At 34.9% G+C, this 27,177-nt stretch overlaps 1 protein-coding gene across 4 annotated transcripts in view; it reads left to right on the forward strand.

Moving 5' to 3' along the window:
- IBTK (inhibitor of Bruton tyrosine kinase) overlaps nucleotides 1-27,177 on the forward strand; it is a 104,693-nt gene that overhangs the window by 50,460 nt on the left and 27,056 nt on the right. For all 4 annotated transcript variants that reach the window (XR_016020267.1, XM_088795593.1, XM_019729560.3 and 1 more), the window contains exons 22-26: nucleotides 2,806-2,954; nucleotides 4,346-4,509; nucleotides 6,075-6,167; nucleotides 6,703-6,846; nucleotides 26,674-26,823. Coding sequence is in view for 3 of the 4 variants with exons in the window: in XM_088795593.1 (XP_088651719.1) it covers nucleotides 2,806-2,954; nucleotides 4,346-4,509; nucleotides 6,075-6,167; nucleotides 6,703-6,846; nucleotides 26,674-26,823 (700 nt within the window). In the remaining variant the exon portion in view is untranslated. The remainder of the gene's footprint in view (nucleotides 1-2,805; nucleotides 2,955-4,345; nucleotides 4,510-6,074; nucleotides 6,168-6,702; nucleotides 6,847-26,673; nucleotides 26,824-27,177) is intronic.

The raw sequence follows: 27,177 nt of genomic DNA on the forward strand, positions 1-27,177 counted from the left end.
TATATGCCATTTGCTGGGGCTATTGAAATGAAAAATAGTCCTTGTCTTAGGGAAGCTACAGAAAATGATAGTATATTGCGATAAGTACTCTGAAGTTTGCTGTGGGACACCCAAACTAGTCTAATAGGAAAGATCTCTTAGAGGACAGTGATACCTGAGCTGGATCTTGAACAGTGAAGAGAAATTAGCCAAGAAAAGGAGGCAGATAGATCTACTAAGAGAAGGAGGTACTATCTTCCCAAGCCTAGAGACAATAGAAAGAACTGCACATTTCTTGTGCATATGGCACAGTGGTGTAGGGTTGTGTGCAGATAATAGGAGATTGGTTGGAGAGGGTCAGAATTTGGAAGGTATTATATGCCAAACTAAGGTATTTGGATTTTATTCTGAAGGCTGTGGTTAGCTATTGATGGATTTTTAAGGCAGAGTGTGACTAGATAAGTTTTATGTTTTTAGAAAGACCACTCTGTCCTGTGGCATGGAGGGTTAGGAGAAATGGGCAAAACATGACAGATACTATTATCATGTGGATTCAATTCATATATATCAGGTGCTAAATGAGATGCCATTCATGTGCATGAGAAGATTATAAATGTGTAGAATACAACACATTTTCTATCTAGGCATTATCTAGATTACATAGTTTTTCTAAAAATATTTTCCAAATTTTTTATTTTTAAAATCTTTAACCTATTGAAAAGGTGAAAGAAAAAATACCATGAACACCTTATACCCTTCATCCATGTTTATTGTTAACGTCTTACCAAATTTGCTTTTTCTTTAGGCTTCTTATTCCATGCCCTCTTCCCATATCCTCCAAGCATTCTACACACACATTTTCTTTTCCTGACCCATTTGGGAGTAAGTTGTAGACACAACATTTCCCCCAAACTAATGAATCTCCTTAGAATAAGGATATTCTTCTACACAACCACAATACCATTATCTCATCTAAGACACGTACATTAATCCATTAATATTATCTAATGCAGTCTATATCCAGATTTCCCTAATTGTCTAAAAGTGTGTTTTTATAGCCTTTTTTGTCTTACCCCTTAAAAAATTCTAGTATCCTGTCAACATTGATATACTTAAATTGATCGATGCAACACTCAAAAATGATTTCCCATTTACCACATCTCCTGATTCCGATTTTAGGACCTTTAAATATTTTAAATTCTGTGATTTTTGTATTCTCTGTGTCGCATGAATTACCTCTAATCCTTAGGAGGCATAGGTGGATTGATGGAAGGATGAATTAATGGATAGACAGACAATCATGAAACGAATGATTTTTCCAGTCACCTAAAAGACATGGAAAAGCAGATATTTGGTTTGTTTTAAATAATGTTATTCTTAGCATTTCACAGCTAGAGGAGACATTAGTAATGAACTAATTTATATCCCTTCCTTTAAACCTGAGGTAAAAAGCTCAGAAAACTTAAGTGATTCGAGGTAGTGACAGAAATAGATTTATTTTCTTGATTTCAGTTTTATTTCAGATTTTAGATCTATTTTCTTGATTTCCTGCTGTACCACTCTTTTTGTGGCCAAAGCAGATAATGACTGAAAGGTTAAATTTAATTGGAGGCCAAAAAGACCTATTCTGGTAGAAAATTTGAATATGAGGCAGATTTTATCAAAGATAGTTCTGTAAAGGCTTAACATTTACGTATTTGCATTGATCCTTAAAGTTAGACAAAAGACATTCTGTGAAAATGTTTTTTATACCCAAATTAATTGTTGGTCACTTTAATCATTCTCTTCGTTTATTAGATTTATTTCCAATTGATTTTTGGGAGTGTTCCAGGATTAAATATGCTTTCTTAGATAAAAATTTGCCTCTTAAACATATTTAAAATATTGTGGGGGAGAAAAAGATTTCAATATTTCCAAACTTTATTTTGCAATGATAACCACAAAGGAGGCCTATGTCTTGTCAAGGTGGTTTACTTTAAAAAGAACACTTACTTGAATGTATAAAAGGTGGTATGTTTTATTTTTAAATCAATTATGTAGGTTTTAGTTACAGCCATATAATGTGTTTCTTTTGTTGCTTTTTATTTTGCTACTTCATTTAGATTGTGCTGAATTTGAAATATGTGAAAATAAACACATGAACTGTGACGGATCTGCTAATGAACCTGGGTGTTAGGTATGGCAGGGAGACAGGTATTTAGCCTGCTTAAGAAAAGAAATGGCATATACATTTCATAACAACTCTTTTGCTTTAGGTAATGGGCTATTAAAAATAGCTCTCAATTCACAGATTTTTTTAGAAGGAAAAACCCTCAACAGACCACAATTGGCTTCAGCTAAATGAGAGGCAGAAAGTCTACAATGCTCTTTCCATACAGAATGGCGCCAGTACCCCACTGTGTGGGTGCAGAGACCTCTATACAGAGAGACAGATAGGAAAGGAAAAGGGAAGGGGTCTGGAATTTATTAATTTTGTCTTCTTTATGTTGAAAAAAAAAAGTTCTGAATCGCTTTTTAAAGCAGATCGCAAAGAACTGTCTTCCTTAGATTTATTGCATAATTGCTATATAATTGAAACTTGTTTTAAATCTAGATTTTAAATCTTCATTTCATTTTCATTTCAACTGATTTCTTTTTTCTGTTAGCTTGAATTATCAAGATTTTGGTATAGTGGCTATAATTTAAATATTAAATTTGGGTAAATCAAAGCTTTTGGCTCTATTTTGTTTATTGAATGTTTTATATATGTGTATCTCTATATACATAAATATGCATATATTTAAATTTATATGTTCATTTACATATATATTTAAATTTATGTTTTAGGATTATTAAAATGTGGTAAGACCAATTCTGTGGAATCTCTTCCGGAACTATTGACATCAGACTCTGAAGGAAGCTATGCAGGAGTGGGTAGTCCTAGAGATTTACAGTCCCCCGATTTCACAACAGTATTTCATTCAGATAAGTCTGAGGTTTGTTTTTACTTGTCTATTAATGTACTATTTTCTTAACTTCAATATTTAGGTCTATAGATAGTTTATCTTTAGTTTTGTATTATTTTTACTTTAAAACACTGCCCTGCTTGGTTTATAATAAAATATAATTAATGACATAATATATGTAGTATTAGTTTTCTCAAGCTTGCATAATGTTTCTAGTTTTAAAGATTTTAATGGCAGTTTTGAGCCATGTATGATGTTTTATTTCTAATCTTTCTGCAACTAAAATACATGTTGATGTAAAATATAGGAAAACTGTATAAACATACTGAAAAATACAACTAAATTATTTGAGAATTATTTTGTGAAATGTCATTTAACACCAGCTAAAAATTGTCAAAGGAAAATGATTTTGAATGTAAGCCTAATTTCAAATTCTATATAGTCTCTTTCCTCCATGGTGTTAACTGGAGCAATACAATCTGGAATGGACTTCCTCTCCTAATCTAACACAATTCACATTAAGCTGCAGAATTCCTAGTCTGGTCAACTCTGGAGATGCCATTTTTTAGGTATCTCTTAACATTTTATTCCATAATTGTTAATCTGCAAGGAAGGAAAATGTGTAACTTACTAAAAAATACAGTCATTTTTTTCAACCACTCTAAATCCATAAAACATATTAGAACTAGATATTCTTGAGACAATGGAAAAGTTACCCTTTCTTGGAGTCTTTCAGGCCTCAAGGATTGAGTTAAAAAACTTTTTTTAATGTAGGGTACATTAAATGTAGGGTACATTGGGGGGCAATTCATATTAATACTAGGGTTGGTCTGGAAGACTGTTGAGGTTTAAAGGAAGGTTGAAGACATGCTGTCTGGCAACATTAGAGTAATGTGTTGGCAGAGGAAATACCATTTTAATAACTTCCTTGATCTAGTGTAATAGCAATAGTTCTAGATTTGAAGTGTCATTATTATTTGACTTTAATTTTATTCATAGTACTTTAATTATGTTCAGAGTGAATTAAACGACATTTATACCAAACTTTGAATTTGTTTCATATTAAAGTCCCGGACTTTAATTTTGAAGTTACTGCTTCATAATTTTTTTGAACAAATGTTATCAACACTTTTGTTTAATACTCATGTAAATAGGGATTTAATATGCAAACTTATTTTTCTAAAAATTATTCCCAAAGCTCACAATAATTGGGTTATAGTCACTGATTCGATTTGAGAATTGGGTAAGGCACTAAACTATAGAAGAACTGAATTGAAAATGCTGAATGATTATTGTTATAAGATTATACTGTTTAATATAATTTAACCAATATTTTAGTATCAGCTATGTGTTAGCTGCTTGGCTAGATTCTTGATATTTTTTTTCCACTTTTTAATTTTTTTTTTTTTCCAAATCCCCAGGGGAAAAGTAAACCATATGTTAATGGTACACCTCCTACATATTTTAGGGAAGATTTAAAACCATGGGAAAAATCACCAATACTTAAAACATCTGCTCCACAGCCCATTCCCAGTAACAGAATTGATACTTCAAGTTCTTCCAGTTGGGTTGCTGGCTCTTTCAGGTAGGATATTCATTTTGTGCTGTACCTGTTAGTCTGAAATACATCATTCACTTTTAGTCAAATGAAAATTTTTAAATAAGCACATCTAAAAATATTAATACAGATTTTTCACATTATACATAGAAAATTACCTAAATGCATAGAAATTACTAACTAGCTAAAACAGGCTCTTTTATTTTTACTATTTTTTTTTTAAATTTTATTGGGGAACAGTGTGTTTATCTAGGGCTCATCAGCTCCAGGTTGTCCTTCATTCTAATTGTGGAGGGCGCAGCTCACCAGCCCATGAAGGAATCGAATCGGCAACCCTGTTGTTCAGAGCTTGCACTCTAACCAACTGAGCCATCCGGCCGCCCCCAGACTCTTTTTTTTTTCCCTGGACAAAATTCAGTTGCCTTTGTATTGTCATCTGTGAATACTAGTAAATACGATAACACACACTGACTTGATACCAGCGTTTGTTTTTTTTTTTTTTTTTTTTTTTAGTTAAAACTCCCAGCTCCCACTCAGGAAGACCATTTTGTCATTTGTAGGCTTACTTTGTCTTTTATTTTTTTTAGCATAGTAAGGGGTATTTAAGATCTCACAAAATGTATTGTTATTCACAGTTAATTTTCAGAAAATATTCATGTAATGCTATATACTGTGCTTTTAACCTATGTTTTATCTGTATTTTTCTTTTATTTAGAAAAGTCAGTTTTTAAAACTATAGGAATAGATATTAAAATTCTGTGTTCTTTTTCAGTGTTTATTGACCTTGTGATTCATCTTTATATACCTACTATGGTTTATAATATTCTAAAATTGTTAATTGACTTACCAGTTATATTATTATCTGGATGATTTGTGCAATTATTTTGAAATATGCTGTATTTAGCACAGTTGGAACAAAGATTATGGATGTGCTAGTATGTTGCTTCATCGTCTAAAAGTAGTTCAAGAATGAGTCCGAGTTTTTTGCCTTTCTAAGTAAATATAGTTGTGAGAACACCGGGAAACACCTTCTAATCACTAATGTTAAACTATTTTATTAAAAATCTTTTAAGACTAGCTTGGTGGAAAGTCAGCAAAATATATTGGGTATTTCTAAAGATTGTAGAATTTTTTTCTCATTATGGTTTAACTCCCTCTGGTGGGTCTCTAATATTGTTGAGCATCCCCAACTTTTTCCACTAAATTTAGTTTTGTTAGCATTATATGGTATTAATAATTTTATTTGTTAAAAGGAAAGAATATAATTTTTAAGTTCCGTTCATTTTAAGGATAAAAATTTAATAGAACTTTGAGTCCTTCTGCCCAAGTTAGGTAACATAAGAATATCCCTATTGTTTGACTTTTTCTTTAAGAGTTTTAATTCATTTTAGTTGTTATTTATGTATTTTTATATAAAAGTAGCTTTCATTCAAAATATGTTATTTTGAAGTTGACCACAGCTGATAAAAGAGACCTAAATTTTCCTCTCATTGTAAGTCTTATATATAAATTATAGTTTCAGTAAAGTTTGGAAATTGAACTTACGGATAAATGAATATATTGTAAAAAAAAAATGTTTATGTGTCTTTTAGTCCTGTCAGCCCTCCTGTCATGGATCTCAGAACTATCATGCAAATTGAAGAAAACAGACAAAAATGTGGAGCTACACCAAAGACAAATTTGGGGTTGGTTATAAAAAAAAATCATAAAGAAGGAAATACTATGTTGTTATAGATCTTCCCTAAAGAACTGGAAAGACCTACTGGGCCTTTCCTATTATTTTTCTGCATTTTAAGTTAAAGTTAGTTATAAGCTCTTTTCTAGGTAATTAGCCTCCCTAACATTATTTCTTAAATATATGGTAAAGATTTAGTTAGGTTGATAGTCCAGCTCTTCTGGAACACAGAAACTTACCTCTAAAATTATCCCTGTGGACCAGTTCTAATGTAACTATATTAGTAAGTAGGAGGCGCATATGTAGCTATTACTTAATCATTGATAGTATAAACTGATACTGTCACTGTTGAAACTTGTGGACCTTTTTGATCCAGTAATACTAAAACCACATCAATATAAACAGAAAACAATATAATTACCTATAATCTTCATTAAGCAGAAATTAATGTGATTGGTTTAATTTCTTGCAAAATGATTTCTTATGGAATCAAACTTTGTTATGAAGTAGTGAAACCAATTGATTTAATATAACTTAATTTCTAGCAAAATGATTTCTCCTGGAGTTAAACTTTCTCAGAAGCAACGAAAAATGATTGCAATGACTACCAAAGAAAATAATTCAGGGATGAATAGCATGGAAACAGCTTTAACTGCTTCTTCAAAAACCTCAAAACCAGCACATACATGGTATGCTCTAATTTTTATTAAATAAGCATAGATCTGAGTGTTAACTTGTTTTTTTAAATAAATAGTATTTATTATTTATGTGATAGTTTTTTGTTTTTTTTTCAATTAGTTGACATACAATATTATATTAGTTTCAGGTGTACAACATAGGGATTAGACATTTATATAACTTACAAAGTGACCATCCTGATAAATCTAGTACCCATCTGAAACCGTATATAGTTATTACAATATTATTGCTATATTCCTTATGCTGTACTTATATCCCCATGACTATTTTGTAACTACCAATTTGTAGTTGTTAATCCGTGCCTCTTTTTCACCCATCCTATTAATTCCCTCCCATCTTGCTACCATCAACGTGTTCTCTGTATCTATGAATTTGTTTCTGTTTTGTTTCTTATATTTGTTTATTTTTCTTTAGATTCCACATATAAGTGAAATGATATGGCATTTGTCTTTCTCTGTCTTACTTTACTCAGCACAATACACTCTAGGTCCATCCATCTTGTTGCAGATTGCAAGGTTTCATTCTTTTTTATGGCTGAGTAATATTCCGTGGTATATGTGTACCACCTCCTCTTTATCCACGCATCCATTGATGGACACCCAGGCTGCCTCCACATTTTGGCCACCGTAAACAATGCTGCAATGAGCATATGTTGTGTTTCTTTGGATAAATAGCAGGATAAATACCAGAAAGTGGGATTATTGGGTCCCTCTTTGTTTCTTGTTACAGCCTTTGTTTTAAAGTCTATTTTGTCTGGTATAAGTATTGCTACCCCAGCTTTTTGTTTGTTTCTTTCCATTTTCATGAAATTATCTTGTTCCATCCCTTTTACTTTCAGTCTGTGTGTCTTTTTAATCTGGATTGAGTCTTGTGTAAGCAGTATATGTAACGGTCTTGTTTTCTTATTCTTTCAGCCACCCTATCTTTTGATTTGAGCATTTAATCCATTTACATTTAAAGTAATTGTTGACACATTTGTAGTTATTGCTATTTTACTAGTCACATTTTATATCTCTTTTTCCTTCTTAAACAAGTCGTTCTAACACTGGTTTGGTGGTGAGGAACTCCTTAGGGTTTGTGAACCTTCGAGAGATTTTAGGAAATCTAAAATTGAAATCTAAAATTGCAACATGAGCCAACACAGACTGTTTATACGGAAAAGCCACTGGAAATTGCTTGGATGGGCATACAAGTTAAGTGGGACGGGGAATCACCAGGGAGGGACAAAGCATGTTAGCCAGGTTGATGGAATGCAGATATGGTGGCCATCTGCATCTACATGCCATGAGGGGGAGGGCTCAACAAAGAAACAATGGGTTCTTCCAGGACTACTGTCTGGGAAGAAGCTCCCCGTCTGTCTCTCACCTTACAGCCATACAGTTCAGTTCCTCCCTGAATTGTATCTGGTGCCCCAGCTCTGGAGTTCAGAGCAAGTAAGTCCATCCCTGGGCCCTTGAAGAGGAGCACGTAGGAGTTCGGCTGCCCTCCATCTCACTTAGCCACAATCTCCACTGTTTTTCACAGCCAGAAATTGTGGGGACTTCTCTTTCTGCACTGGAACCCTGGGCTGGAGATCCTGGTGCGGGGCTGGGACTCTTCACTCCTCTCAGGTGGACCTCCTCAGCTGACATACTCCTCTCGATTTTTAATGGTCACACATGAGAGGAGGTGGTTACCTACTCTGCCATCTTGTATTAACTTTTAAGGTAGTTATTGGCTTCTGAGTTTTTTCCCCCGCATCTTTTTGAATATTCCATTTCCCTCTTTTCTTTTAAGTTAAAAACTGGATCTTAGGAAATAAATACTTTATTTTTGTTTGTTTTGATAAGTATATCATGGTTTTCAAATTTTTTTTACATAGATAAAATTTATTCTTGGTATTTTCATTAGTGTTTATTGCTAAAGTATTTTAAAGGAACATCCTTGTTTTTACATTTTCTATAAAACAGTATGTATCTTAGAAAAATTTGACAGTAAACATTTTTTTAACCAAAGAAAAACCTGATGAAATCCAACTTTTTTTTTTTTTTTTTTAACCGATGTTGTCCTGTATGCGTCATGTATATCTTTACGTTGTTAGAATCAAAGTTTCTACTTACTGCTTTCTTAAGCAGGGCTTTTTACATGCCATGTAAGTTTTCTCTATTAGAATTTACCTGTAATTGCATTAATAGGAAAAATCTACAAAGAGGTCAGATAGCAATTTTGAGATGTGTAAAATATGTTGTACTTCTTGCTCCCCTTCCATCTTCCCTTTTCTGTATAACTGGTAATATAATAATTAGAAACCAATTCTAGAAGAAAAGTACATGGAGAGTGTGAAGGGCAAGAAAAAGATCAGTAGAACCCTGTTTCTCTCAGAGGCATTGAAGAGAATCTTGGAGGCCACCCTTGGTTTGGGGGACTCTCTTCATTCCTTCTAATGCCACATTTTTCTGTTTGTAAAAGGAAATGTTTTCCCCCCATTAAAGTGTAAAATATTTTGAAGAGAGTAACAACTCATTTTACTTTGAGTAACACCAATAGGACTAAATCAATGTCTGTCAGAGACACTAGTAGATCTAAAGCATGATCACAGAAAAATAAAGAAAAATAGGAGGTTGGGAAAACCTAAGTTAAAAAAAAGAAAAGAGTATGTAAAACTTGAGAGAATGGGTTTAGTTGAATGTTTTAATTCATCAATATTTGTTGTGTACCTTCTACGTGCAAGGCACTGTTCTAGTTTCTGATGATAAGGCAGTATACAAGACTGATTCTGGTACTGTCTCTGCAAAGTTTATGGGGTAGATATTACAACATTGTGTGGTGTTTTCCCTAATCAAAATTATTGGAAAAGGTTAAAAAAAAAAGAGTGCTTGGATCAGCCCTCAAGATAATTGATTGCAATTTGAGATAATTAACTAAGCACCTGAGAAAACTTTGGGCCTAGTAATATAGTTTTAGCCATGCCATCAATCAATTTCTTTATTTAAAAATAAAAAGTAAACCAAAGAAGGAACAATGATCACTCAAATTACGGAATCCAACTAATTGGCATACTGAATTTTTTGGTTCAAAATCTATTTCAAACATAGGAATTCATTCCAGCTCTTATAAAGTAAAATTTTTAATCAAATTAAAACACAAACAGTTTAAAATTTGATACATGGTAATACTCTAAGGCTTGTAATGAAAGACAGCAGTCCCTGCCGCAAATCTTTCTTTTTATAGACTGGTTAATTATCGTGAGTATGATTATGTTTACTTTTTTTATACTTTTTTTTCCCCTAGAATAACTAATTTCCTTAATTTTTCCCTTGATTTCTATGTATTCCTCACCAATTTTCCCCCAAACTCTAAAACATACCTCTTTCTAATATGATGAACATATCAGGTAATCTATCAATTTTGCTTGTTTTCTTGTGGCAGCTATCTTAGAGCTCTGTGTTCTCTGGTCTTAACTGGGTCTTTTCCACGCCTCTGAATATCGGTCATCTTGAGACTTCCTTTAACTGTCATCCTGGGAATATCCTTTGCTTCCCTCCAATGTTCGATCCCCTGTTTCCCAGATCCTGTCTTTTTCTATTTCTTGATTTCTTGTTTGGATGTAGCACAGCTCCTGTAGTTTTCTGACAAAGGATATCTAAGACATATCATTTTTGGAGCTCTTATATTTATGAAAATGTTTTTGCTCTCCTTGTTCTCGACTGATAATTAGCTTGGAACAGAATTGTAAGCTAGGAATCACTTGTAGGGTTTGTTCTTTTTCTTTCAGCCTGTTGTTAGGAAATCTAATACCATTCCAATTCCTAACTTTTTATGGATTACCAGTTTCTTCCCTGTCCCCTTTTTTTCTAAAAGCATAAACGACCTTTTTTTTATCCCTGATGCCCTGAAATTTCTCAGTGATGTGTCTTAATGTGGTTCTTTTTGATAAATTATGCTGAATACTTAACTGGGCTCTTTCAATTGGGAAAATCATGTCTTTAAGTTCTAGGAACATCTTATATACTATTTGATACTTTCTTCCTCACTGTTTTCTCTAGAATTCACGTTAGTTGAATATTGCTCTTCCTGCATTCCTCTAGTTTTCTTACATTTGTCATTCTGTTGTCTTCCTATTCTACTTTCTGGAACATTTCCCAGACTTATCTTACAACCCTCTACTAAATATTTCATTTCAACTATTAAAATCTTTACTTGCCAAGAGCTCTTTCCTGTTTGCTACTAGTGTGCTTTTATAGTATCCTATTCAACATTCACTGTTAAAGATACCTGTATGCTATAAACTTTTTCACTCTTTAGTATATACCCAACAAAATATATGCACATGTGCACCAGGCAGCATGTATTGGAATATTCATTTCGTTATTTGTAAAAGCCCAAAACTGGAAATAACCTAAGTTTTTGTAGTAAATTATAGTTTATAGTAGTTCGGTAAGTTATAGTTTATAGTAGAATACATACCATAATGAAAAAATGAATTATAATGAAATACAACTGCATGGATAAATCTCAACAATATAATATTAAGCAAAAGAAGACAATCAGCAAAAATAAAAAGGAATAAAACGATATGATTTGGGAGGCAGGTCCAAGGTGGCCATGTACATGGATGCTGAGCTTGCTCTCTCCCAAGAACACGTCAAATGTACACCTATATTTGTCTTCCTGAGAGACAACTGTGAGCCAATTGAACAGCTTCTGCACAACAAGCAAGAGAGAGGGACCAAAGGTCCCAGAACCACAAGAGCTCTCCAAGAGCTGAAGGAGCAACCCAGGATCAGAGGAACCAGTGAATGTCATTGTTTATGTATCTCCTGAACATGGATAGAGGGCGGAGACTCCATCCAGGTTCTCTGGCTGAAGTGCGGGGCCCCGAAGCATGTCCCCAGCCACCCCTCCTAGAACTAGATCCAATAGAAATAGGAGGGAGTTACAGTGTGTAGACAAGGGGCCTGTCCACCTGGACATTGATCCAGTAGGTACAGCAGGATGCTGCTTCATGCACCCACTGGGCCACGTGCATGCAGGGCTCCCCCACCTAGAGGGAGTGAGGAGCTAGCAAAATGCTGTAGTAGCCACACACAGGGCTTCCTTGTATGGAATCATTGAGGTGCTGCTATGGACACACATGGCTGCCCCACCTGGAGAAAGGGCAGAGCTAATAGGGCATTGAGAAACAGGCACGCAGAGGTGCCCCACCCAGACCGTGCTCTGTGGATAGACAATTAAAGCAACAGCATGCAGGCAGGTCTGCCCAAGTGGAGTGAGAGGAGTGTGGCACATGAAGAGCTGCTCCGGAGAGAGCGTGCAGAGCTAGCGAAGTATGGCTATGTGTGCAGGGGCCCTGCCCCACTCAGCGAAAGGTCAGACCTAGTGGGGCATTGAGCTGCAAGCATGCAAAGCAGCCCTGCCCAGAACCTGCTCTGATCACAGACAGTTAAAGCAATAGGGCATACCAAGCAGCTGCATCTACATTTGGGAGCCCTATCCAGATTAGAAGGGAAAGGAATCATGCACCAACCAGGCTGCACCACTCAGAACCCACTCCTTCAGGTCAGGCGACACCAGGCAACGCATGTGCCAACCCTGACTACAACTGGCCGTCCTGCCAAAACTATTCAACACAGTCTGTACACAGATACTGCTCTTTCAAGACTGGGAGAGACAGTTATTCTATCCAACTCATAGGAACAAACACAGAAAATCAGACAAAATTGGGATGGGAGAATATGCCCCAAATGAAGGAATAAGAAAAAACTGGGAAAAAACCCTAATGAAACAGATAAAAACCCTAATGATAAAGAATTCAAAAAAATTGTCATAAGGATGTTCAACAACTTGAAAGTATAATAGAGGAACTAGGACTCAGAGAGCACTTTAACAAAGAGAAAAATATAATTTAAAAAAAAAGCAATCAGAGAGGAAGAATTCAACAACTGAAATGAAGAATACATTAGAAGGAATCTACAGCAGTTAATACAGAAGAACAGATTAGTGACCTGGAAGACACAATAGTGAAAATCACCTAATCAGAACAGCAAAATGAATAGAGAATTTTAAAACATGAGGATAGTATAAGGGTTCTCTGGGATAACATTGAGTGCCCTAACATTAACATTATAGGGATTCCAGAAGGAGAAGGGAGAGAAAAGGGCAGAAGGAATATTTGAAGAAATAATGTCTGAAAATTTACCTAATTTGGGGAAGGAAACAGACATCCAAGTCCAGGAAGCTCAGAGAGTTCCAAACAAGATGAACCCAAAGAGACCCATAGCAGGACATACTATAATTTAAATGGCAACAGTTAAGGACAAGGATGCAGCAAGAATGAAACATCAAGTCACATACAAGGGAAACGCCATAAAGCCCCCGTCAGCTGATTTTTCAGAAGCAACGTTACAGGCCAGAAGGGACTGGCAGGAGATATTTAAAGTACTGAAAGAAAATCTACAGCCTAGAATACTATATCCAGCAAGGTTATCATTCAGAATTGGAGATAGAGTTTCCCAGAGAAGCAAAAACAAAAGGAGTTCACAACCACTAAACTAGTCTTACAAAAATGTTAAAGGGTCTTCTTTATGCAGAAAAGAAAAGGCCATAACTAGAGAAAAGAAAATGCAGGAAAGAAAAAAAATCTCACTGGTAAAGGCAAATATACAGTAATCACAATGAATCAACCAATTAAGCTAATACGAAGGTTAAAAGACAATTGTAGTAAATCAACAGTAACTACAATAAATAACCAGTGGATACACAAAACAAAGATATAAAAAAAAAAGTGGTGAGGGCCATAAAAATACACTGCTTTTAGAATGTTTTAGAACTTAAATACCTATCAGCTTAAAATAGACTGCTGTAGGTACAGATTAATGTATATGAACCTCATGGTAACCATAAACTAAAAAATATGCAAAAAATGGGAAGAAGAATCCAATCAAAATACAAACAGATGTGATTAAGAGAAGAAGAAATAGTGAAGACCAATAAAAACAACCAAAAAGAGGGACAAACAAAACCCATAGTAATTAGAAGGAAAGAATTAATGAAGATTAGAGTGGAAATAAATGAACTAGAAAATAGAAGAACAGTAGGAAATGTTTGTGGAATGACAAAAGACCACAGATAGCCAAAGCAATCTTGAGAAAGAACAAAGTTGGATGTATCATGCTCCCTGATTTCAAACTATACTACAATGCTGTAATAATCAAAACAGTATGATACTAGCACAAAATCAGGCATATAGATAAATGGAATAGAATAGAAAGCCCAGAAGTTAACCCTTCCTTTTATGGTCAACTAATCTACAACAAAGGAGGTAAGAGTATACAATGGAGTAATGCTAATATCTTCAACAAGTGGTGTTGGACAGATACATGCCAAGAAAAATGACCCTCCTCCCTACACCCTACTCTTACGTACACTTTATACAAAAATAAACTAAAAATGGGTTAAAGACCTGAAACCATGAAACTCCTAGAAGAAAAACTAGGTAGTAAACGATTTGACATCAATCTACATAATATCTTTTAGATACGTCTTTTTGAACAAGGGAAAGAAAAGCAAAAATAAATGGCATGTCATCAAACTAAAAAGCTTCTGCACATGAAGGAAACCATCAACAAAACAAAAACAGAACTCACTGAATGGGAAAATATATTCACAAATGATATATCCAATAAGGGGTTGATTTCCAAAATATATTTCAAAACTCATACAAGTCAATTAACAATAACAAAAATCCCATCAAAACACTGAGCAGAGGACATGAAAAGACATTTCTCCAAAGAGGGCACACAGATGGCCAGTAAACATGAAATATTAGTGGCTCATCATCACTAATCATCAGGGAAATGCAAATCAAAACCATGAGATACCACCTCACACCATTCAGAAATGGCAATTATCAAAAAGTCAACAAATAGCATGTTGGCAAAGATGTGGGAAAAAGACAGCGCTTGTGCACTGTTGGTGGGACTGCAAATTGGTGCAGCCACTATGGAAAACAGTATGGATATTCCTGAAAAACCTAAAAATAGATCAACCATACGACCCAGAAATTCTACTTCTGGGTATTTATTCTAAGCTAAAGAAAACACTAATTAGATAAGATATATATACCACCCATGTTCATTGCAGCATTATTACCAATAGGTAAGATATGGAAACAACCTAGGTGTCCTTCGATAGATGAATGGATAAAGAAGATATAGTTGTGTGTGTGTGTGTGTGTGTGTGTGTGTGTGTGTGTGTGTGTACATGTATATACACACAAAGATAATATGCAGAAATAAAAAGGAATGAAATTTTGCCATTTGTGACCTTGGACCTAGAGGTTATTACGCTAAGTGAATTAACAGAGAAAGACAAATAACCATATTGTTTCACTTATATGTGGAATCTAAAATAAACTTAGAACCAGACTCAGAAACAGAGACCAAAGGGATGGTTATCAGAAGAGAGGAGTTGGGGAGATGGGTAAAAGGTGAAAGGGAATAAACTCAGTAATATTGTGATAACGTTTGCATGGTGACATGATTACTAGAATTAGTGGGGTGATTGTAAGGTAATCACATTGTAAGGTATAAAAATGCCAAATCATTATGTTGTACAACTGAAACTAACATAACTAATATAATATTGTATACTCACTATACTTAAATGAAAACATTTTTCAAAATAAACTGACCATAATGATTAAAAAAAAACCAAAACATGACATTTATACAAATTAAAAATAGTCATTGATTTATGTTCATGTTTATCCACTCTTTGTATGTTTTAATTATGTTTTGTTTTATTGTATTGTTTTTAAGTTCTAATTGGAAACTGTGTGCCTATGTGGAACAGGTTGACTGACAGGTATGACTGTAGGATGACATAGTATCCTTAGAGGAGCCCCATATGTCAGTATCTCCATGTCTTTTTTCCTGGGTCTGTCAGTTTCTCTAAAGAGGAGCCTTTTAAGTTTTACGTTTGGTTGACAGAATTCTGGAAGCTTATCAGGGTAAGGAGGTTAGGGCTGGGACTGAGGTTTTCATCATTTGGTATAGATTTTCATACTTTTCCTTTCCATGTGTTTACTTTGTACACTCCCGTTTACTCCTGACTGCCTGCCTCTATTACTAGTGACTTTCAATCACTTTTCCTTCTATCAAGATAAAGAGGTGTAGTCATCTGACCACGTAGAGATAGAGAGGATATCTGACATTCTCTACCACTCTACAAGTAAACTTTGAACCAATTTTCACATTTTCTTCCTCATGCCTGCTTTAGAATTTAATACATAAGATGGCTCCAATATATGAGCCTTTCAGGGTTTTGAGCTTTATACCCTATCACCATTTTACTTGCTGAGAATTAGGTTTCATTTATTTCCACTACATCAATCATCACTCTAGCTGTTTTCCATTATGCAAAAGTTTACTAGTTTTAGTTTGCCATTGTCTTAATGCTTTATTTCTGCCTTTGTGGGTTTATGCCTTTCTGATTACTTGCCTGTTCACTTTATATGGGATTTCAGGCGAAAGGATTAAAGTAGTCATTTGTCTGAAACTTCAGGCTTCGATTTTCAAATTCAGAAAAAATTTTCCCCAGTAGTTATTAGCAACGTGAGCTCAGACTCCTATTCATTTTGAAGGGACTATCTAAATTTCAAAATAAATCTGTTACGGCATATTAAAGAGAATTCTAGAAACATGGGAAGAAAGATGCCATAAAATTTGGCCAAAAATATAATCAGTATTTTTTCTTGAAAAATCATTTGGTGACTGAAACATATGTGATGTTTATTATACATTTATTTTGTGAAAATGTGATTGGAAAATTTAAATACAAATGAATAATGGATTTTACATTTTTTGGGATACCAAGAAAATTTAACTCACTAATTACAGAGAATTTTCTTCTGAATTATCAAAGTGAGAGGTACCAGTTGCCATAAAATTAATCATTTATGCCCTTTTTATCACTTCTTGCAACTGAATTTTTGGTATCTGAAGGATATTTTAAAGTTCATTTCTGCCAAATAATTTTGAATGTATGTGCTATTTTTATTTGTACTCATTAGATGGTGAGTTAACTTAGTAAAATATATGTATGCAAGATACATATGTCAACGTGTATATATAATATATTTAGGTACATAAAGTAAGCATATATAAAAATATATACATATAATTTATTGTTTGGTTATGGAAATATCCTGAGTTAATGGCACAGATTAGAAAACATTTGCTAGAAATGTTAAGAATACATTTATATAAAATAGTTGATGTTTGGTCTTCTGGGATTTGATGCATATTTAGTATAAATGGAAATAATCATTATTAGGTTGTTACTTTTCTTGAATCCTTAGAATGCTTCAAGTTCAGTATATTACTCTGATTTTTAATGAGATACATATAAGGTGTAAATACATGTAACATATGCTTGAAGAAATTAAAAATGGAATAGATTTGTTTTCCTGAGAATATTCCTTGTGAATTTTGGTCTAAAGAAAGTTGGTAGCACTTAAGATTTGCTCTGTTTTGTAAAAAGTATAAAATTAATCAGAAATTAGCATTTTAATCGGATTTACAGATTACATTTATAGAATATATTCGTTACCATAGTGATTTATCATAAAGTGTTTTAAAATACTTCTCAAAGGTATATTTTCATCATCCTGATGAATTATCTAATGTGATTTTATTTTCTTAGATGTTTTTATACTCTATTTTAATATTAGGGTTAATGTTCAATTCGTTAACAAATCACAAATTAGCCCTCTAAGTCCACTTCCGGTTGTAATGAGGATTTTCTCTAGTTTGTTCACATATTCATTCACCTAGACTTTATGACTGCTAATATATAGTTGTAACCGTGCTGCCTGCAGTTAGGTGTGGCATTGTTAAGTATTAAAAGTAACTGCTTGTTGCATTAGAATGAAGTTCTAACCAGTTGCATTTTAAATCTAATGTGAAAACACCAAGTGTATATGGGAGTTGGCCACTTTTCATTATCCATGGTTTTACTTGGCAAAATAATACAACATTTCTTACCAGTCATCTTTAGAAGAATGTACAATCTTTGTGGCCTGACTTGATTTATGAATGTAAATTCTTCTAAATTCCATTTAGAGCTAGCCTATAAATTATAGACTGATTTCAGTTATTTAACTTTTTACAGCTAGAAATTTTACTCATTAAAGCAAACATTTCAGGGCTGCTTTAGCTGAGGAACAAATCTTGATTAATTTTTTATGTGGCTACAAATGTCTATAAATGCTTCTCCATAAAGTTTCTCTGTCTACTAAGATGGAAAATAGCCAGAGCTTATGAGTTAGGAAAGTAAAATTGTGGGAAACCAGATATGTTTCAAATTATGGCATGATCAGTGGAAAGAATAATATAACTCATTTAAAGAAAACTGAGTAAGACATTTGTAGGTAACTACTATGCATGATTAATGAACATATGAGTTTAAGATATTTTGTTAAGTTCTGTTACCTTTATTCTTAAGGAAATGTTTATCATAAGTAACTTTTTAAAAATAACTTTTTAAGGTTATATATCACATATCACATCTAAAAGTGTCCGAATTACCACTAGGGTGAATCTGACAACTTGTGCTTTTTATACACGTCATTGTGAAGTTTCTGTATTTAGAGACATGATGAACTTCATAAGACATTCATCATATTTGCTGGCAAGAGTTTTTGCCGGTAGTGTTCCTAAATGACTAATTATACACTATATTTTACACCATAAGTACCTTGTTTGCCAATAGAAACCTTCAGGTATGTATGCTTTTGGGAGGAGAAAGGAATTGGTAAGGAAATGGGGAGTGGTTCTTTTGTATATGTATATAAATTTTTTAATGTTCTATGAATGTGTGTGTTTGGGGGGAAATTTTGTGATAAAGTCAAAATCAAATAAGTTCCTTTTGAAGAAATGTTTTTTAACATGAATACCTCAGGTCGTGTTTCTGATACAAATCTATAAAGAAAATCTCTCTCATGATTTAAGATTTTACTTAGGTAAATGGCTTAAATGTGGACACAGCAGTATAGTGATTAAGCCAGGGTTTTGGAGTGACCTTTGCTTGAATTTAAATGGTGGATCTGTTATTTGGTATCTTTGTGAACTTAGATCAGTTACTTAACCTTTCTCTGTCTTACTTTTCCTCTCCATAAATAGGTCTAAAAACAGGTACCTGTTTCACAGAGGAATTGTGAGTTAATCTGTAGAACACATTTAACACAGTACTGTCAACATTGTATAATCAAATATATAAATGTTAATAACTTAATTTTGTTATGTTCACGTGTTTAACTGATTTGTTTAACATATATTAAGTTTTTGGTGAAATTTTTTTTGTTTTTTAGAAAACTTTTATGTGAAGCATTTTGTGTTGATTTCACCTTTATTGAGTAGATAGTAATTTTGTAAAAACTTTTAGTTGATTTTCTTGTGAATAGATGCTTAGCTCACATCCTAACAAAACAAAGTGTGAATCACTATTTTTCTCCCATTGTGTTACCTTTGGCACTTTGTAAGGAGTGTTGTCTTGATTTTCTTTTTTTTTTTTTTTTAATTTTTTTTTAAATTATTGGTGAATATTGGGGGACAGTGTGTTTCTCCAGGACCCATCAGCTCCAAGTAGTTGTCCTTCAATCTAGTTGTGGAGGGTGCAGCTCAGCTCCAAGTCCAGTCACCGTTTTCAATCTTTAGTTGCAGGGGGCACAGCCCACCATCCCATGCGGGAATTGAACCAGCAACCTTGTTGCTGAGAGCTCATGTTCTAACCAGCTTGAGCCATCCAGCTGCCCCTCTGGAAGCTCCGCAGCAGTTCATTGTCTTCAATCTAGTTGTGGAGGGCGCAGCTCACTGGCCCATGTGGAAATTGAACTGGCAACCCTGTCGTTCAGAGCTCACGCTCTAACCAACTGAGCCACGCAGTCGCCCTTGATTTCTTACTGAAGGCAGTGGTAGACTATATGTCAGAGTATGAGTTTTGTGATCGTTAAGAATTGGGTTTGGAGGAGGATCCAAGATAGTGGAGTAGATAAATACTGTGCTTGCCTCCTAACCATGACCATATTAAAATTACAACTAAATTATAGAGCAATCAATCTGGAAAACTATCTGAAGTCTAACTGAGCAGAAGACCTATAACTGGGGATATAAAGAAGAAACCATGTCAAGACTGGTAGGAGGGATGGAGACAAGAAACGATCAGCCCCCCACCTACTTGTGGTGGTTGAAAATCCAGAAGGATATGTCGGCCACAGAAATCATCCCGAGGAGTGTGGGACCCCAGCCCCACACTGGGTTCCTTAGCCTGGAGTACTGGTGCTGGGAAGAGGAGCTCCCACAACATCTGGCTGTGAAAAACAGTAGGGATTCTGACCATCCTTGTGAGACAGAAGGCTGCAGGAAACCAGATGTCCTCTTAAAGGACCCGTGCACAGACTCACTCGCAAGCACTCACCCTGGGCTTTGGTGGAGGTACAGTGACTCAGGAGGAGTCAAAGACATACCAGGGAGATGCTGAGTTGTATGGCTTCAGTTCGAGGATTGGAGGGACAGTTGCCATTTTCCCTGTATAGTATCCTCCCCTGCAGCTGGTAGCCGAGTGCCATCTTTCCTCTGTTGAGCCCTAACCTATATAGCCAAATCTGAATCTTCATTGGCCAAGTGAACTCTGCACACTCCACCCTGGTGACTTCCTGGAACCTAGCTCCACCCAACTCATGCAAAAGAATCTTTCTTGGCTAACAGCCAGCTCCACCCACGTTTCACTCTTTCATGGACAACTCTCGGGTTCGTGGGCCCCAGGTGGGTGGTGGCTGTCCTCAATATGCTCTGAGATTTGCTGACTAGTTACTGACTCAGCACTGGCAACAAACAAGAATCTACATTAGTCTAGTAAACACCACTCATCCCACCCTGATGACTCCCTGAGACCCTGCCTCATCCAACTTGCATACCACATGAAGCTCTATCAGTGGCTGAGCCTTACATGAGCAGCAGGTGACAGCAGGCCTTGGGGTGTCCTGGGCTTTTTGCGGAGCTATCCTCATACTGGTGGCAGCCACCCTCAGTTTACAGTGTGGCCTCTCCCATGAGCCTCCAGCTCCAGCGCAGAAATCAACCAACTGTGGATTGCTTCGTAGCTCCTATTAAGAAATCCCCAGCTATTTACAGGCAGTGGTTGACCTGGGCATGCACCAGAGAGCCCCTCCCATGAGGCCCTAGAACCAACATACCTGGAGGTCTGCTTCAGACCCCAGCACAGCACCACCCAATTAGCCCCACAAGAGGCACACCCAAAGGGTGGTCTTAACAGACTTCAAAGCCTACTGGAGTGGACCCTGTTCCAAGAGATAAGCCTCCCACAGAGCACCTCATAAGCTTCGAATGTGGCCAAACCCCACAACCAGTCAGTCTGAGGGTCATTCCCACCCACTGATGTGCCAGTAGCAATCGAGGCTCAAGTATAACAGGAGGGCATGCACAACACACACAAGGGACAGGAGCACCTGGCACAGGTGACTAGGGAGACTGTGCCATTGAGTCCCACAGGGCACACATTACATAAAGTCATCCTGCCAAGACTGAAATATGTAGCAGATCTACCTAATACATAGAAACAAACACAAGAGAGTCAACCAAAATGGGGAAATAATTATGTACCAAATGAACAGGAGAAAACTCCAGAAAAAGAACTAAACAATATTGAGGTAAGCATCACACCAGATAATAGAGTTGAAAAGAATGGTTATGTAAAGATGCTCAATGAACTTAGGGGAAGAACAGATGAACTCAGTAAGAACTTCAACAAAGAGATAGTAAGCATAAAAAAGGACACAGAGACATGAAAAAGAGCCAGTCAGAAATGAAGAAGACAGTAACTGAAATGAAGAATATACTAGAAGAAATCAACAGCAGACTAGATCGAATCAGTGACTTGGAAGACAAGGTAGCGGAAAACCCAATCAGAACAGCAAAAAGAAAAAAGAATTAAAAAAAAAAATGAGGATAGTTTAAGAGACCTTTGGGATAACATCAGTAACAGCATTCACATCATAGGATTACTGAAAGGAGAAGGGAGAAAGCAAGAGATTGAGAACCTATTTGAAGAAATAATAACTGAAAACTTCCCTAACCTTGCAAAGGAAATAGACATACATGCCCAGGAAGCAGAGTCCCAAACAAGGTGAACACAAAGACACCCACAACAAGACACATTATAATTAAAGTGGCAAAGGTTAAAGACAGAGAGAATCCTAAAAGCGGAAAGAGAAAGGCAACTAGTTACTCATAAGGAAACTCCCATAAGATTGTCAGTTGATTTCTCAACAGAAACTTTGCAGGCCAGAAGTGATTGGCATGAAACACTCAAAGTATTGAAAAGCAAAGACCTACAACCAAGACTACTCTACCCACCAAGACTATCATTTATATGGAAGAACGGATAGAGCTTTCCAGACACGGAAAAGCTAAAGGAGTCATCATCACCAAACCAGTACTACATGAAATGTTAAAGGGACTTCTTTAGAAGAAGGGAAAAAGAACATTAATATAAACATTAACATGGATAATAAAATGGTAATAACTATTTATCAATAACCTCTTTAAATGTAAATGGATTAAATGCTCAAATCAAAAGATAGGGTAGCTGAATGGATAAGAAAACAAGACCCACACATATGGTGTCTAAAAGAGACCCACTTCAGATTCGAAAGACACAGAGTGAAAGTAAAGGGATGGAACAAGATATTTCATATGAGCGGAAACAAAAATAAAAGCTGGGGTAGCAATACTTAGACCAAACAAAGGCTATAATAAGAGACAAAGAGGGACATCATGTAATGATAAAGGGATCAATTCAGCAAGAAGATATAACCCTTGTAAACATTTATGCACCCAACATAGGAGCACCTAAATATATAAGTCAATTATTGACTGATATAAAGGGAGAAATCCACAGTAATATAATCATAATGGGGGATTTTAACACCCCATTATACCAATGGACAGATTTTCCAGAGAGAAATACAACAAGGAAACAGCAGTCTTAAATGACACACTAGAACAGGTGGATTTAGTTGATATTTTTAGAACATTTCACCCCAAAGCAGCAAAAAATATATTCTTTTCTAGTGCACATGGAACAGTTACCAGTATAGACCATATGTTAAGCCACAAAACAAGTCTCAATAAATTTAAGAAGATTGAAATCATATCAAGTATCTTTGACCTTAATGGTATGAAACTAGAAGTTAATTACAAGAAAAAAAACTGAAAAACGTGGAGGTTAAATATTAATAACATGCTACTAAATAACAAATGGGTCAACAACAAGATCAAGGAAGAAATCAAAAGATATCTTGAGACAAATGAAAATGAAAATACAATGGAACCACAAAAAACCCTGAATAGCCACAGCACAATCTTAAGAAGGAAGAACAAAATTGGAGGTATCATGCAACCTGATATCAAACTAGTACGAGGCTATAGTAATCCAAACAGCATGGTAATGGCGTAAAAACACACAAATCAATGGAACAGAATAGAGAGCCAAGAAATAAATCTACCAGTACTATATGGTCATTTAATCTATGACAAAGGAGGCAAGAATATACAGACAATCTATTCAATAAATGGTGTTGAGAAACTGGACAGACACGTGAAAAAATGCAACTGGACCACCTTCTTGCACCAGATACATGAATAAAAATGGTTTAAAGATTGAAATGTAAGACCCGAAACCATAAAACTCCTAGAAGAAAACAGGCAGTAAACTCTGACACTACTCTTAGTGATATTTTTTCTGATCTCCTCAGGCAGGGGAAACAAGAAATAAATGGGAGTACATCAAACTAAAAACTTTTGCTCAGCAAAGGAAACTAGTAATAAAACGAAAAGACATCCGACTGAATGGGAGAAGACATTCACCAATGATACATCTGATAAGGGGTTAATATCCAAAAATTATAAAGAACTCATAACACCAAAAAACTAAACAGTCCAATTAAAAAAAAGGGCAGGGGACCTGAATATTTGTCAGAGGACATACAAATGGCCAGTAGACACGAGAAGATGCTCAACGTCACTAATCATCAGAGAAACGCAAATTAAAACCGCAATGAGATATTACCTCACACCTGTCCGAATGGCTGTCATCAATCAACACCACAAGTATTGGCAAGGATGTGGAGAAAAGGAAACGGTTAGTGGGATTGCAAATTGGTGTAGCCACTGTGGAAAATGGTAAACGGTTTGGTGATTCCTCCAACAATTAAAAATAGAACTATCATATGACCTAGCAATTCCTCTTCTGGGTATTTCTTTGATGAAACCCAAAACACTAATTTGAGAAGATACGCACCCTTATGTTCACTGTAGCGTTATTTACAATAGCCAAGATATGGAAGCAACCGAAGTTCCCATCAAGAATCGATTGGCTAAAGAAGTGGTACAGATATACAATGGAATATTACTTGGTCATAGAAAAGAATGAAATCATTTGTGACATGGATGGCCCTAGAGGGTATTTTGCTAAGTGAAATAATTCAGACTGAGAAAGACAGATGTCATATGATCTCACTTACATATGGAATATAACAAACAATATAAATGTACAAACAAAATAGAAACAAACTTACAGATACAGAGAACAAACATGATTGCCAGAGGGGAGGGGAGTTGAGGAGCTGTGTGAAGAAGGTAAAAGGATTAAGAAATACAGATTGGTATTTACAAAATAGTCACAGATAGTTACAAAATAATACAGCACAGAGAATATAATCAGTAATGTGGCAACAACTATGTATAGTGCCAGGTGGGTACTGACGGGGATCACGGCATAAATTCCATAAATGTCTAACCAATATGCTATACACCCGAAACTAATATAAAATAATACTGAATGTCAACTATAAATGAAATTTTTTAAAATTATAAATGCAACTTAAAAAAATAAAAAGAATTAGGTTTGGATCCTAGTTCTGCCTTATCTCTGGTGAGCCTATGGTGTTGAGATCCCTGAACTTCTGTTGTACTCTTAAACATAGGTGGTGATGAAAATATTTTTCTGTCAGAATTGTTATTGTAAGGATAAATTAGATGATGCATGCATGTACAAGTGTTTTGCAAATATGGTTTGATCTGAGTTAGGTATAAATAAATATTTAAACAAGATATAAAAACTTAGAAGGCTTTGCCTTTTTATGGGGTACCCCAAATCGTTTATGAATTCTATTAAGTTCATAAACTTAATATTAAGACATAGATTTTATTGTTCAGAGTATGAATTTAACTTTTTTGGGAATTATCTGTTTAGCCTTTGTGTTCACTTATTAACATGACCATTTTGTTTTCTGAGTAAATAACATGGAAAAAATTGTTAGGCTAGGAAATTGTTTACATTATTAATGTTCATAATTTTCACTATCTAATGTTACTGATTCTGTACATGATGCTAAGGGTACAGTGTAGTTCTATTGTATAAAATAACTGTTAAGTAAAGGTTCTATTGAATTAATTTTTCTAAGTCTTTAGGAAGGAAAGGGATGCTAGTAAGCCTATTAATTGTTTATATTTCTTTATGTCAGAACTTTGGTGTTCTCATTTTCTTCTTTTTCTCTTAAAACACGTTAGGTTTGTTAAACGCTGTACAAGTTATGGATAGTGATAGGCTTATAGAATTTCTCTGAATCAGGTACTGTTTTAAATACATAAATTAACATTTGATCCTTATACCCTGTTTCCCCGAAAATAAGACCCAGCTGGACAAGCAGCTCTAATGCATCTTTTGGAGCAAAAAATAATATAAGACCCGGTCTTATTTTACTATAAGACCGGGTCTTATATAATATAACACCGGGTCTTATATTAATTTTTGCTCCAAAAGATGCATTAGAGCTGCTTGTCCAGCTGGGTCTTATTTTCAGGGAAACGGTAATAACCGTTATGATGAAGGAGATAGTATCTTCATGTTATTGATGAGGAAACTGAAGCACAGACGTTAAGTCAAGGTCAAAGCTTGTGTGTGGCAGAACTCAGTCTAGCAACAGAGCCTGTGTGCCTAACCTTAACTATCTATCATTCTTCAAATCCTTTTTACATTAGTAATTTTAAAGCAATACATCTATTGTGGCATAAAACATTTCTGATACCATAAAAACATGTATGAAATCTTTGGAAGCTAAATTAATCTATATGTAATTTTTAACTTTTTGCCTGTTTTTTGGTGGATATTATTCTAAAATACATTCCACTCTTAACTAATTCTCAAAGTATTACACCTATGTTGGGTGTACTTGATTTCGTGTTTTTGATTATTTAGATAAACTTAAATTTTATTTCCTCTAGTCTGTCCATGTGAAATTAGGTTTAAATTTTAAATAACTTTTTATTGAAACATATATACACTTAGAGTGCAGTTATAAGTGTACAGGTTGTTGAAATTTCACAAACTGATCACATCTTATGCAACCAGCACTCAAATCAAGAGGTAACATTACCAGCATTATTCAACAAAAATAACATTTCTTCTGCTGAGCTTACTTAGTTTTTGATTTGTGAGTATAGCTTTTCTTGCCTGAGGCATAGTTATAGTAGCTGTTTTTAATATCATTGACATCATTCAATATCTGGATCACCTCTAGTGTTAGTCTACATTTATTGTTTTTTCTTATCACAAAGTTTTGATTAGTTCAAAGTTGACAGCAGGAATCCCATTGCATTGAAAACTGTAATTATATAATGTCATTGTCCCCTTGTGACTTCTAGCAATGACCTTTTGTAAAATGGATGTTTTAACACTATCTCTGTTATCTTTTACAGGGCATCTTCTCTACATTCATTTTCATCCAAGTCATTCCGGGATTTCTTAGTAGAAGAAAAAAAATCTGTTACTGGCCATAGTTTAAGAGAGCATATCAAAAAAGTTTGTTTTAAAGGAATTGAGAATTCGCACGCTCCAAAAGTTGTAAGGTAAAAAACTTACACATTTTCTATGTTAAAATGTTGGATGGTAGTTTTATGTTCTGAAGTAATCTTTAAATATTTATAAGGCAGATTTTACACATTCTTTTACATTCAAAAGTAACATGTCTTTTTTTTATGTTTTATTTTGGTATAATTGGCTTACAGTAAACTGTATATATTTAAAGTATACAATTTGACGTTTTGGCATATGCATACACTTGTTAAACCATCATCACCAACCACATTCCAGACAGTGAATGTTAACTATCAATCTCAGAAGTTTCCTCATGCCCTTTTGTAATTCCTTCCTCCCTTTCCCATCCTGCTCTCTATGCATATACTGACCTGCTTCTGTCTATA

This window comes from Rhinolophus sinicus, chromosome 2 (assembly GCF_057876585.1).
Source record: "Rhinolophus sinicus isolate RSI-liver-muscle chromosome 2, RSI-T2T, whole genome shotgun sequence".
NCBI classification, from domain to species: Eukaryota; Metazoa; Chordata; class Mammalia; order Chiroptera; family Rhinolophidae; genus Rhinolophus; species Rhinolophus sinicus.